At 37.0% G+C, this 14,615-nt stretch overlaps 2 protein-coding genes and 1 long non-coding RNA gene across 3 annotated transcripts; 1 reads left to right on the top strand and 2 right to left on the bottom strand.

Annotated features, from left to right (window-relative positions):
* Positions 1-728: 728 nt before the first annotated feature.
* LOC133520709 (protein asteroid homolog 1-like) lies at positions 729-9,698 on the top strand. Its single transcript, XM_061855322.1, has 3 exons — positions 729-906; positions 1,528-1,887; positions 8,052-9,698. Exons 2-3 carry the CDS (start codon positions 1,536-1,538, stop codon positions 9,488-9,490), a joined length of 1,791 nt encoding a protein of 596 aa, XP_061711306.1. The 5' UTR covers positions 729-906; positions 1,528-1,535; the 3' UTR covers positions 9,491-9,698.
* On the bottom strand, positions 2,584-3,421 carry LOC133520712 (uncharacterized). The gene is made up of 2 exons (XR_009799794.1): positions 2,991-3,421; positions 2,584-2,762 (listed from the first exon to the last, which is right to left on the bottom strand). It is a non-coding gene; the product is annotated as an uncharacterized LOC133520712 (long non-coding RNA).
* Positions 9,699-9,838: 140 nt separating the features above from the next.
* On the bottom strand, positions 9,839-14,312 carry LOC133520710 (DNA excision repair protein ERCC-1). Its single transcript, XM_061855323.1, has 5 exons — positions 14,119-14,312; positions 13,954-14,021; positions 13,408-13,602; positions 11,788-11,973; positions 9,839-10,179 (listed from the first exon to the last, which is right to left on the bottom strand). Exons 1-5 carry the CDS (start codon positions 14,201-14,203, stop codon positions 9,904-9,906), a joined length of 810 nt encoding a protein of 269 aa, XP_061711307.1. The 5' UTR covers positions 14,204-14,312; the 3' UTR covers positions 9,839-9,903.
* Positions 14,313-14,615: the final 303 nt, after the last annotated feature.

Below are 14,615 nucleotides of genomic sequence, written 5' to 3'. Positions count from 1 at the left end.
TACCTATTAATCAAATTAATATCGTTTAACTAAGGGGCTTGATAAGAACTAAGAACTTATTATGCTCAGCCATGGACTAATTGAAGGTTTGGCTGCATGAAGCTGACTTGTATTACCTTAAGTAAATGAATATTTATGGAAATTTATTTTTTGTCCCCAAACTCAACTACCCTTCTATTAGGAAATCACCACGTGACTTCTTTATAGTTCGTGTCATTCACGATAACGCGCAGATTTGTCAAATCTAATCTATAATAACATGACAATACGAGTCAAGGCACGCGTCATCGTAAATGACACGAACTATACCAACCGCCTAAGATAAGCCGTGGACCTCGCGAGTCCATTTCACCATTTTGAATAAACTCTATAAAGTGAATCGACCAAAAATCAGCTTATTAAATTTAACCGGAATTAGTTGAAAAATGCGACATATAGAGGAGAACAACCGGACATACGAAAGTCTGTGCGTTTGGTTCATTTTCATGGCTAAGCAGCTGAACCGATTTTGCCAAACTCCGGTTGTAGAAAGCCTAAAATGACGAACCGTATCGCACACACGCGGAGACGCGTGCACAGCTTAATTCAAAAATTCAAAATTCAAAAATTTATTCTTAATATAACTAAAATTGGAACGTAGCTTTCTGCGAAATATTGGGGAATGATTAGATAACGAATATATATATATATATATATATATATATATATATATATATATATATACATGCCCTTTATTGCATGCACAGCACAGCTATTACTTGGTCAGTTCATCCTGTACGACTGATAGTGTTTGCACATAAAAATATATTTGAAAAATATATTAAATTTAAAAATAATATTTAAAATTTTTGAAGAACTCAAGTGAAAAGTGCGTAACTGAAATAGAGAAAGACCTATTCTATAAAAGTAAGTATGAGTGCAGATTTTTCATATTTTTTTCATCCATCAGGATCAGAGGAGGAATCAGAAACCCATGAAGGTTGATGTAGTTAGTGGTCAATAAAGATTACTTAACATTATCAATTCTTCTCTGTTTATCCCTACTATAATATAATAAGATTATAACTAAATGCTAAAGTAACTCTGTCTGTCTGTCTGTTAACTCTTTACGTTCAAAACGCCGAAGTAATACTAATAGATGAAATTTGATATGGATCTAGTTTGAGGCCCGAGGAAGGACATAGGAAAGTTTTTATCCATCGTCATCATCCCACGCAGACGAAGTCTCGGGCAGAAGCTAGTCATTCATACCATTTGAGATAAGCTTTTAAACAATAACATTCTCTGTAAATAATTATAATAATATTCTTTAGAAACAGTTTACCTACAAGATCAATCATAGTAGATATCTATTTAACTGATTTATAGTGTGGAGTATCACCGATACCTATTTTCAGTGTAGTTTGAACTCTTGAATATTCTGTCTTCCAAATTGGTATTGTACATGTAAATCCGTATCTAAATATACCTACCTAAAACAACATCACAATTAACTCACATGTGACGGAGCTTCCCATCCTGTTTCAGATACCAAAATGTTGATAAAATCATTCGCCTCGTTTGTAGAATCAAACGAGTTGACGCCTTTCGCGCTGTATGATACCCCCGTCGTGGTAGATGGCCAAAACTTCTTGTATAGAACCTACGAGCAGTCAGGCTTGGCTACCGTGTGCGGGATCGAAGGCGACCGCTACGCACGCTACCTTATAGATTACCTCGGCATGTTCCAGAAAGCTAAAGTTAAATGCTATTTCTTGTTTAAAGGAGGCCATGAAAACATGGAAAAGAGATTGACATATAACAATACTAATTGGCCCTCTCAACCCGCATTCATGAAGGAAATTTATAAAGAAATATTAGACGAAATGGGCTTCAAATATGTTGTCTGTGAGTATCATAGATATAAGAAGTAAGGAGATTTATAACGAAGCATAATTTCAACGAGTCTCGCTGTCTCCAACTGTCCCCCACCACATCATTAAAGGCGTGGCCAGACAACCAACTCACGCGCTGTGATTGGCCAAACCGCGCGGTGTAGGAGCCTAGAGCGGCGGCACTAGAGTGAGGACAATTCGATAGAGCTATCGATATTTTACATGTTCTGAACATGACCTTAGAGTTTTGACATTTTTGTTTTAGGTAATAATTGCCATAGACTTAATTTATATTCCTTTAAATTTTTGACCTTATTTACGAGCTAAGAATTTTAAGGTACGTGTAAGGTATATTAGTTGATCCATACGTTCTCTCACAAAGGTTTTTACTGATAAAATGTAATACAAAGCTTTTAATTTAAAAAAAAACATGTACCATGATGCGAAAGCTTGTTTATGCTTAACTAATCAAATTGGTTGAAATTTTAGTCATTATTTGATGTAATGTTTGTTTAAATTGTTTACTTTGGGATTGTCGTTAGACGCGAGCGCTTCATTAAAAAAATAGTTTCAGTTTATTATAGCATATTTCGTCACCAATTGAACGCAATTCCAGCGTGTCGTGTTACATAGAGTTATGAAGAACTGCGAAAGCAAGTTATAGTAAATTATATTGTAAGTATAATACACCATTTTTTTTTTAATCTGATTTTTATTGAGGCTTTGGACACTCTAGGTGAACATGTCAGCCTCATGGGTGCTTTCATAGCTCCCTACGCAAGGGAGAGATCAATAAAGTGGTATACGCTGATTGCTATGTCTGATAAAGGCTCTGCCAACCAACAATTGATCTGTCCATTGTGCATGGAGCCCAAACAACTAAATATCCTTTACAGTACATATGGGGCTACTTTATAGCACTAGTGCGAGAAGTAGCATATTACGTTACTGTGTCGAACATTTAAAGGGCCATATGTACTGTAAAACGTTGTACGATACATGTGCGAATAGGTAATTCGCAACTCGTGTCGATTTAAAACACTCCCTTCGGTCGTGTTTTAATTTATCGCCACTCGTTTCGAATTTCCTATTTTTCGCACTTGTATCGTAATGTACTATTTTCTCAAGTCCGAATTCCGGACGCAGTCCAACAATACGTGAGACAAGTCATCAGGCTTCTGACAGTCTACACACAGAGGTGACGGTTTAACACCCATCATACATAGAAACTTATTTGTAGGGATGTGTCCGGACCGGACTCGGAAAGCTGAGACTAACTCTTTTCGAGCGAGGTTGGCAGAATCAAACCAGGGTATCCACAAGGGCCTAGCTTGGATTGTTCTGTACCAGATTCCTACATCTCTTGATAAAGATTGTTCTCCAAAATGGTATTCCCATTTTTGTAAACATCTTTTTTTAATTCTAGGAATGACTTCACTTGTATATGGTATAGAATCTAGTACAGAGCCACCCATTACAGCGGTTTTAGCAAGCTTATCTACTGCCTCGTTTCCTACTAACCCTACGTTGGAAGGAATCCACTGAATTTGGACAACCTTATCATTACAAGTAAACTCATGAATTAACTGGAGAGCTTCATATGTGTATATTTTATAAAATTGGATATACTGCTCAGTAAAAAACCTCAATGTGGAATTTCTCAACTCCTCATTCTGTTGATGCCGCTTAGGAACATCAATATAATCAATGCTATCCATTATATATGATCTGGAGTCGACCGAGGACACCCACGTATTCAAAGAGTACATACCCAATTTGTCACAGTGATACACAGGTAAATCTTTCCATTCCTCATAAATGTTTGCTAACAAAGAAATTTTTTTATCAGTAAATAGATTACGTTTAGTCAAAATGCTCTGTAACGCTGAAATAATGGGGCTGTTTGATCTCGATCTTATTCTTAGTAAAAATCTACAACCCAACCAATAACGACGCACAGCCAGAGGAGGAATGGAGAGCTCACTTTCCATAGCTATAATAGGAGTGCTGCGTATAAAACCTCCGCACACACGCAAAGCTCTATTTTGCAAAATATCTATTTTCTTTAAATGACAAATAGCACAGTTTCCATAAATGAAACTACCATAGTCCAGGCGACTTCTTATGAGAGATAAGTATAGGCGCCTAAGATGTTTAGGGTGAACTCCCCAAGACCTACCTGCTAGAACCTTTAAAAGATTAATATGTTTGTAATTTCTTTCACAGAGCTCCTTAACGTGGAGCCCCCATCTCAAGGGTGAATCGAGCCATAGTCCTAAATACTTAACTCTACGAACAACCTCGAGAGAGTTGCCATTAACAACTATGTTAACATTAACATCTTTTCGTGATCTTTTAAAAACACATACTTTTGATTTAGTCTCTGAGATATACAAGCCAACTTTTTCTAGACAACCTATCAAACTATCAATAGAGAATTGAAGAAAATTAACTGTATCTGAAGTACGCCCTCTTTCCACTGTTTTATACAACACAAAATCATCAGCGTATTGTAAAATACAAACATTATTAATACTGTTACCTATTTCCATGGTTGCAATATTAAATAAGAGAGGAGAAATGGGATCTCCTTGGGCTAATCCTTGGTGTGTATGTCTAATTAAAGGGCTACCTCCACAATTTAGGAAAATTCTACAGCGTCTATCGGAAAGGAAATTCCATAGATATTTACATATCTTATTACCTATGCTTATGTTTTGTAAAATGTTAATTAATGATCTTATATTTATGTTATTATATGCATTATCGATGTCGATAAAGCAAGCAACTGTAGGTTGTTTATTACCAAATCCTTGCTGAATATCAGATGTAAGTATAGCTAAATTATCTAAACAAGACTGAGACCGTCTGAAACCAGTCGATGAGCCGGGAAGGAGACCCTGACTCTCCACAAACCATTCAATTCTCTTCATAAGAATCAAGTGTAAAATTTTACATGGACATGACATTAAAGAAATCGGATGTAATGAAGATGGTAAGCTGGGGTCCCTCCCCGGCTTAAGTATAGGGACTATTTGGACATCTCTCCACTGATCCGGGACAACTCCAGTCTGGATTATGAGATTAAATATTTTTAACAACATTAATTTACCATTGTTTGAAAGATTAAAAATCATAGAATAAGATATGTTATCAACCCCTGGAGACGTATCTTTCTTTTTTAAACAATTTAGTAATTCAGGGAGAGTAATTGGGATTTCTAACACAGAAGATTGTACACTACAAAAGGATGGGACCAGTTCAGCAACACTATCCGGGGTCAACGAGTGAAGCAGATTCCTGGCGTTGTCAGGATCGACACCAGCCCGGCCTCCAGAGTTTCCTTTCATCCATCTCATTTTCCTCCACATGATAGTAGCTGATGATTCATGGTCGATGCTCGTACAGAAATCTTTCCACGCTTTTGAGCTAGCCTTTTTTATTAGTTCATTGGCTTTTGACACCTTGGTTTGCCAGCATGAAAGATTTGAAGGAGTAGGATTACGTCGAACCTTTGCTAGGGCTAGACGTCTTTCTGCCACAGCTTTGGATATTTCTGAATTCCAATAATGTTTGGGTCGAAATTTTGATGAAGGGTCCGCACTTGTTTTGATCCAAGGGATGTGTTTATCAGCTAATGATTGGATACTTTTCATAAATAAATCATAATTAGTTTGAACGTTATCACTCACTGAAATGTCAAACACTATTTCTGCTTCTTTATTGTACTCTGCCCAGTTAGCCTCTTTATAATTCCTCTTCTTGGTAAACATTTTAGATCGGATATAACCATAGGTCATCTTTAATATCACATGATCACTACCTAAATTTTCATTACAAGTCTGCCATCTAACATTAGTAGCAATGTCCGTTGAAGCGAAAGAGATGTCAGGTGAAGATTTCTGCAGGCTGCCATTAACCCATTTAATGCGAGTGTGTGAACCATCGTTTAGACACACGAAATCATTTTCAAACATAGCTTTGTAGATAGCCTCTCCTCTTCGATCGGATTTACACGACCATAGGGCATGATGAGCATTCATATCACCAAATATTAGACACTCTGACTTACCAAAACTGAAGATTGAGTCCCAATCATGCTGATTAGTGGTTACGGAGGGAGGGCAATATATAGATATAATATGTTTAAGGCCAGGAATATTAAATATTTCAATAATCATAACTTGCATTTGAGAATTAGTTACATTATTAGGCCTATGTGAAAATTTTATTGATCTGTGTATGATAGCACACAAGCCGCCATAAGAATCGTCCCTGTCTGCTCTTACTACGTTATATCCACTAAACTTGAGAATAGTTTGAGTAGAAAGCCAAGTCTCACTCACAAATGCCATATGGATTTTATCTTGTAGTAATAAAAGTTCAAAGTTACGGGCTTTAGGTTTTAAACTATTAGCATTCCATTGGTAGATAGGTACTTATCGAATCCTTGTTTGTTGTGTTACTACCCATTATTGTGATTTCCAAATAGCTTAAGCAACATCTCTATAGTGATATATTTCTGAACATAATTCTTAACCTCACTCCAAATGAATTCCATAAATACCTTAATTTTCTTTTCAAAATCTCCCTCGGTTGACATTGCTTCTTTTATCTTGTCTAAAAACCTATCTATTAAGGACTTTCTTTCTTTGCGAGTTTTCCGAGATTGCTGAGTGGAGGCTACGTCAATTGGAGGAAGAATAATACTTTCTGTTTCGGATGATTCATCGGCACTCACATTATGTTTCTCGCTTCTCCTCGATTTGCGAAGTTTTTTGTCACGTTGCTTTTTATTTTTGCTTTCAATACACTTCTCTTGATGTACACTTTTTTCTAATCTTCTTTCAGGATGCTCTTCTTCAAAATTGATATTACTAACTGAAGTCCCAGCACATACATCTCTACAAAGAAGCTTCGAGGATTCCTCGGTAGAAAATAATGGGGGATTCGGATTCAGTAGCAGAGTTTCTCTCGCCTGGAAGCCACTGCTTACATCATTATTCTGTTTTTTTTCCTCGTTGATTTTCTTTAAGGCTACTTTATATGTGCAATTGTTTTGGCCCATGAATATACGAATCCATTAAATAAGCTTTTAAATCATATGTACGAATAATAAGGAAAGAGTAATCATAATTATCAGTAAAAATCTTTCTGATAGAACTTTTGGATCGACTAAGTATACAATATACTATTATTTTAAACATATTTATATTCTATCGTTATATAAATGAGGCGAAGTGTAACTGGAAACATTTTTCTTGAAAATGATCCGAACAAATAACACTTTTCTCGCTCGTAAACCAGTTATTGCCCTCTACCTGTAGCATCTATCCATTTTTCTTGAATACTGGGATTTTTCGGGAAACTGAAAAAAATTGCAATCATGAACATATTTGATTATACCTTGTGCAGTTATTCAAATCGTTGCTAAGAACCTAAATAAAATATACTTATATGTATAAACTATAATGTTATAAATAAATTGTACTTAATTAAATCAGTTTATTGTTTTGCTTACCCATTCGATTTTTAATCCAAATTAATAAGTATTAAATTAAACATTAGGTGCATATAAAATAATTGTAAAATTTTACTTGAAAAATAATTACTTTCATACACACTATATCCAAACATTTTTATCGATAACGCTCAAAGATCAATTATATGCACGAGCACCACTCTACTTCGCGGCGTCAATGAAGGGAGCGGTTGGTGGTCGTACCAAGAAACAATAATGCCCCTGTGAATATCGTTAGCGGTTTAATGCATTGCGCCGTTGCTAAGGACACTACAAATAGTTTTCCATGCCAAAGCGTCAATGTAGGATGCATAGACAAATTGCCACGCGTTTGTATGACAACATGGTCTGACTCAGAAAAATCATATGTCACTGGATTTATTTGTTAAAATGTGTGGTTTTATTGACTAATACGTGAAAAAAATGTACTCACATGTGGTATGTAACTCCATGATCCTTATAGTTTTTGGATGAATTCCTATTTCGACACAAAATAACGCTATAATTCAGCATTTCAATAAAATTGACGCGCACATTGTTCAATGACAGCTAATTTGCTACTGTCTTACGGCGGGCCGGTATGGCCACGATGTGGCCATGTCGCGGCGACACGCGCCACGCCTCCGTCAGCCATCTAGTACTTTCTATGATCTGAGGTGAGTATGAAAGCAAAAGGGACGTAATCGAACTGGCTCAACATTTGAACTGTCCGGTAATAAGTCGCGACATTGAATTCTGCTTCTCGGGACTTAAATATATACCAAGTACAACCCTTAAATTTGATACACGCCACAACTGCATTGACTGTGGTTATTTCTTACTGGCTGACTTTCTCGCGAAACATCGTTTGACAGAAGAAAAACTGGCAATTTTCATAGCACTGCGGAATGAACGAAATATCCCAGGAGATATTTTTATGGACTTTTTAACATACTTGAGAGCACCCCTCATTCCTTACCATTGCAATAAGCATTTGATAAAGTATCTCTCTTTATACAGTAGGGAAACAGTTGTGAACACTATTTTCACGTTCATATCTGCTGAAGACAAGAAGATTTTTATTGAAGAAGAAGCAAAAGCGCAGCAACTGATAAGGCGGCGTGAGAGTGGCGGGTTCGGAGCGGCGTGCATGGTGGAGCCCCGCGCAGCACGAGTTGTGCGCGCTGACCCACGCTGGTTCGCTAAAGGTGTCGCCTCCGGACACGTCCATATTAACTACATAAACCTCTATCGCTCTCAAGTTTACTATGGAGCTGGCCCCATTCCTGGATTTGATAACCCCATACTTGTATCTCTGAATATTATTTACTATGCTTACGACTTGCTGACGGACTTTAAAAACGAAGGATTTACATTAATTTATGAAACTCATTGGTCAGACGAGGAAAAAAAGACAATGCTGATAGCTAGAACGCATAACATATTGAGACCGGCTTATGACGCGGAGGCGTGCGTGTTTGAGAACGGGTGGGACTCGATACGAGCGCTGGGGCTTTTAGAGCACTTTGCGCGGTCAACGCTTCAACTGGAAAGCCTGCGGCGCCTCGAGCTAGCACCAGAGCCGGCGCGGCTGGTGCTGTTAGCTCTGGCATACTACTCGCGGCACAGGCCTTCGTCGCCCACCGCGCTGCCCCCCGCCGTGTTACTCACCTACGTCATGCTCGACTTGATCGACGACAATCCAAATAACAACAATCTTGCGAAGCCTTTCGACAGGAAGCTAATCTTTAACTTCACAATGGACAGCTTCGATGCCACTCCGGCTGAATTCAGGGTTGCAGCTGCTGTAATGAAGGAATATTACCTCAAAGTTCCGCATTGCGAATTCGCACTCCTGGACCAGGACCTACTCCATGCGTTGGCCGAGTTCAAATCGTGCCTGTTGCAGTTGTCCGCGCTGAACGCGCTGTGCGGCACGGAGCTGCCAACGCTGATGTTTTCGCGAACCTTCAACGGCACGCTGACCTATAATCTGCTTTACGCCGCAACTCATGCCCCAAACCAACAACTCTTCCTAGACAACCTGTTAAGCCCTGCTCCAACTGTCCACGCTTTCTTTAAAGGGCTCTTGGAAATTTATAACGACGTTTTGTAATTTAACTAGCTCTTAAAAATAATGTTTTTTTAATAGTATTCATTTGTCGAGACCCAATATGTTTATAATTTTAGTTAAGTACCTATTTTTTTAATATTATAGACATTTTATTAATACATGTATTGAGGAGTGTACTAACCATTTACCTAATATATATTTAAACAAAACTTTAATCAAAATTATCTTTCATTGAATAAATAAATAATGAACTATTTCTGTTAAATGTTTACCGAGAATTTTGTTTATTTGGTATAAATCAAACCCAAGTTACGAGGGTTCAAAATAACGACGCAGCGCTTCGAGAAAGGGTAGGGAGGTCGCTTCGCTTATAAAATTAATAAAAAAACCTGCATTTAAATATAATTTATTATACCTATCACCTTAGTAGTTTAGCAAAACAATTTAAATATACATCAACTTTCAGGAACCTTAGCTTCATCTTCAATTTTTTCAATGTCTTCAATACTTATGTCTCCCGAAAATTCATCATTAATGACACTGCCCTTTCTTAAGAAAGGTTCATGCAATGCTTTGTAAAGTTTTTTTGCTTTAGTGGCTCCGAATCCAGGGCATTCTGCCAGCCTACTCTCAGTTGCTTTGATTATGTTTGCTAGGGTCCCAAAAGTGGTTAGTAATGTCATGGCATCTGTTTTGTTGACTGGTTTTACTGAAGACAATGCATTAATGATCTGAAACAAATACTTTTTTTTAATATATATTCTTAGAAGAAAGTTAATTTACTTACAGATGTCGATGTTTTTTATGGGGGAGCCATTTTTCTTGTCGTGATTTTGGGGATAGTTGCTCAGTATGACCTCTGTACCCACCTTACAAAACTTGGCTGAGGGTTAAAATAAACTCCATATAAACTTAAAGCCAGAGATTAAATTTAAATCATCAATATAAATAATAATAAATAAAACAAGGGAGTTAAAAAGCACCTTATACAAATTAGATATGGTTTCAATCAATTTTATTCCGATTTCAGTCTTGCAAGTGCGTGCGCCTATAACCGGGTCCACATTGAGCGAGCATAAGCGCGTGGCAATTTCCTCGAGGCACGTCTACACTGGCCGGTATGTGCGTGAGGAAATTGCCTCGCGCGTATGCTCGCTCTGTGTGGACTCGCCTTATGAAGCATGCCGTAGATACGTTACTTTTTGGAGCCATATGTACCATCAAAGGGCGCACAGCTACATTCTAATAATGCGAATTAAAAATTGCCAACTCAGGTCAGAAGAGCATCATCATCACTTTGCGATTCTGAGACCGCAAGAAGGTAATCGCAGTGCGTTCTAAAGGACGCATTAACGACTTTGACGCAAGAGAAAAAAGCTTCCAAGTGCGAGTCGGACTCGCCCATGAAGGGTTCCGTACCATTTATGACGTATTAAAAAAAACTACTTACTAGATCTCGTTCAAACCGATTTTCGGTGTAAGTTTATATGGTAATGTACATCATATATTTTTCGCGCAAACTATTTCAGTTTAGAAAAAATATATATTAGAACCCTCAATATCATTTTTGAAGACCTATCCATAGATACCCCACACGTATGGGTTTGATGAAAAAAAAATCGAGTTTCAGTTCTAGCCCCCAAAATTTATTGTTTTTTTAAAACTACTTACTAGATCTCGTTCAAAGCAATTTTCGATGGAAGTTTGCATGGTAATGTACATCATATATATGTTTTTAGTTTTATCATTCTTTTATTTTAGAAGTTACAGGTGGGGGGGGGGGGACACATTTTTCCACTTTGGAAGTGTCTCTCGCGCAAACTGTTCAGTTTAGAAAAAAATGATGTTAGAAACCTCAATATCATTTTTGAAGACCTATCCATAGATACCCCACACGTATGGGTTTCATGAAAAAAAAAATGTTTGAGTTTCAGTTCTAAGTATGGGGAACCCCCAAAACTTATTGTTTTTTTTTTTCTATTTTTGTGTGAAAATTTTAATGCGGTTCACAGAATACATCTACTTACCAAGTTTCAACAGTATAGTTCTTATAGTTTCGGAAAAAAGTGGCTGTGACATAAACGGACAGACAGACGGACATGACGAATCCATAAGGGTTCCGTTTTTTTGGTATTTGGCTACGGAACTCTAAATAATATGTAGTTCTGGGAGACTTGAGATGAAAACCTTTACTTAAAAGTAGATTACGCTGCATATAGTGCTTTTTTAGTTACACTAAATATATCCGAGAATCATATTTTTGTTTCCGGGGCTAACCACTACCGCGTTTCAAAAATCCTATTAGGTACTTTACGATGCAGGGTTTTAATTGAATTTACCTTCTGGTGAGGATCATTCTCAATCTTCTCCATGATGCGATCAGGTGGTTTGTTCTCATATATTTTGTAGTTCTCAATGATTTTAGCAGCTTCCTCAGGGCTCCATGCCAGCATGAGAGTCATATCAGTCAGGAGGCATATCCTTGTTAGATTCTTTAATGCAGCATGAGGATCTTTAAGGTCAACCTGAAATACAGTTTATTGTCTAGTAGTGAGTCTGTAGTCTGTAGAGATGACCATAGTACAGCAGTAAGCTACCAAAGTATTTTATTACAGTAAAATCCACTTTTATAGGATCATTGATTTCCCATGTAATACACCATTTTACAATGGACCCTCCAACATGTACTATTTTTGAAAGTTAAGACATTTTTCCACTAAAACGTTTTTTATTGTGTATCTAGGTTTTACAGTATCACTACTCCATTCACACTCGAATTATATTCACATGAATCAATATTTCATATACTTTCTGCAGAACTATAATCAATTATTTTGTATATTATACAAGACGTTCCATGGGTAAAGGTACCTTATGGCGGTTTAAGCTTATGTCATGCATTAGGATCGCGGACTTGGGTTTCCGCAACTCGACGTCATAAATTGCGCCTATTTTGCGGGATGGGTTGTGGGCACTACTCTTGCCAACCCAACTCTACCAAGAAGCCTAGCAGACCCTGGATGTTGCCGACGACTTCTGGGAGACCCCGGCGAACCAAGGTATTGTGCCCAGTACTCTACCACCCCTGGGTATTCGAGACGACGTCATGCATTAATATTGGAGCATTCTTAACACTTTCGCAACCGGGCAAAATTTTGAACAATATCCCAGAAACCGATAGAACTTGGCAGGCGGGCTACGACAAGCAACGTAATGCCGCACGCTGCGTGCCTACGTGGTACTAGGCGGACGCTCAGGGCTGGGCCAAGTAACTGTTGTATATGTATATTATGTGAATAAAATTAAATCTACTGTCTCATCTGTTTATGCCCCCCGTTTGCCCATCACAATGCATCCTTGTTTTGCTTTCATACAGGTGCAGTGCACTGCTGTTTTATGGCCGCTTAGAATTTCGAATCTTGTTACTTAGTTGAATTTCTTGGTTTATTTACCCCGAATATTGTTTTACAAATCCTCCTATGGGTACTCCTGAAATAGGCGTATACCTATAGTAACTAAATATTCGTAGACACAAATTAGGTTTTACGATTTACGAAAACTACTATTGATACATTACTTGTGTATGCAATTCAATGTAACCAACTGATAAGAAATTCTATTTTTTAATCACATTAGGTGAAGTAAAAACACACTGTCTGATTAAAAATCAACTGTACACTACTTTTCGACCACATAATAATCAGAAGTATTAAACTTAGTACCTTTCTGTTAGTGTCAGCCCTGTGGTGGTGAAGATGCAATGTGTGCCTGCCAGGCGGGCTCTTTGGCATAGAGTGTAGGTTTATAGCTACAGCCTGCCTGGCAGGCTTGAACGGCATCTGAGCAAACATTACAAGTGCCTACCAAGCTGATTCTCAGTGTTAATAACAGCATAATCGTCAACAGCCATAAGGTACCTCTACCCGTGGAACATTCATACTAGTAATTAATTTACTTACCTGTACTAAAAGAACTCTCAGCTCATATTTCTTTCCTAATTCCTTTAATCTATTGTTTATATAGTCTGGGTTCAGATTGTGATACCTCACTGAGAGAAATAGCACACAAATAGTTTTACCTATCTCATAATCTGGAATTATATCATCATATTCCCACGGGACACTGGTCACAAACTTTAATAAAGGGTTGCCACGCTATAAATAAAATGAATATCAGTAAGTCTATTTATGATAGTTAAACTTATGTTTTATAAGTTAGGTAAGAAAAGTAGGTGACAAATATTAAAATGGATTGCCAACATTATCTTATGACATCCAAAAAAAAAATTATGGTACACTTAAAAAAAAGTAAAATGATATAGAAAAAACAAACATTACAGACTTCTAAGCACTTTCTCAGTTGATTGTAAAAGAGTGCAGCCTCTGCAAAAATATGAAACATGTGTTTTAGCAGGTACCTTGTGCATATATTGATTTTAGCATCGACATATATATATACTTATATATGTCAATGATTTTTAGGGCATGTCACGACGATAGACTAACCTGCTTTTGATTTACTAATACACAATGTGTCTTAGAAGACGCTGGTTTTGATACTCCTTCTGATGTACCTGACAAAGTATAAAACTCATATTTTATTTGAAAAAGCGTCATTTTTAAACGAAACGACCAATTTGATTACTTTATATTTACAAAAGTAAAACTTACTTGGCTCATCCAGTTTCGGTTGCTTAGAAGCCGTTGGCTCACTGATCTCTGCCAAAATATCGTCAAAACCATCCTCAAGCTCCATTTTCTTGGATTTATATGAATTAAGTTTTTATTATTTTATTTAATAAATAACCCGCGAATTTTTATTCGGGGGTATAACATATAATTTTGGGATTGTCTTGACATTTGACAAAAAGTGCATTTACGAAGGTAGCAGCAACAATCACTTAATATTCATTAATAGTATTTTTTTAATTTATGGCAAATAAAAAAAGAAAACAAATTTTTCGTTTTAAAATTTTAAATTACACAAAGGGTTAGAAAATTTATGTTTTTCCTGAGAATATGTAAAAGTACATTTCGATATCAGACTTTGTAAACGCTAGGCTAGGTCTATGTGACAATAATTCCGAAACCAAACAATAAACATGAAAATAAATACTAACAAAAGAATCGTTGTATCATTAGCTATGAGAAACGAATTATGTTAGTCA

Source organism: Cydia pomonella, chromosome 8, assembly GCF_033807575.1.
Source record: "Cydia pomonella isolate Wapato2018A chromosome 8, ilCydPomo1, whole genome shotgun sequence".
In the NCBI taxonomy this organism is placed as follows: domain Eukaryota; kingdom Metazoa; phylum Arthropoda; class Insecta; order Lepidoptera; family Tortricidae; genus Cydia; species Cydia pomonella.
This window is presented reverse-complemented; position numbering and strand designations above follow the sequence as displayed.

Coding starts and splice junctions, on each gene's coding strand:
- LOC133520709 (XM_061855322.1), top strand. CDS start 1,536: ATGTTGATAAAATCATTCGCCTCGTTTGTAGAATCAAACGAGTTGACG. Junction 1,888..8,051: donor GGGCTTCAAATATGTTGTCT/GTGAGTATCATA, acceptor CTATGATCTGAG/GTGAGTATGAAAGCAAAAGG.
- LOC133520710 (XM_061855323.1), bottom strand. CDS start 14,203: ATGGAGCTTGAGGATGGTTTTGACGATATTTTGGCAGAGATCAGTGAG. Junction 13,603..13,953: donor TATTAGTAAATCAAAAGCAG/GTTAGTCTATCG, acceptor TTTTATTTATAG/CGTGGCAACCCTTTATTAAA. Junction 11,974..13,407: donor TGAGAGTTCTTTTAGTACAG/GTAAGTAAATTA, acceptor ACTGTATTTCAG/GTTGACCTTAAAGATCCTCA.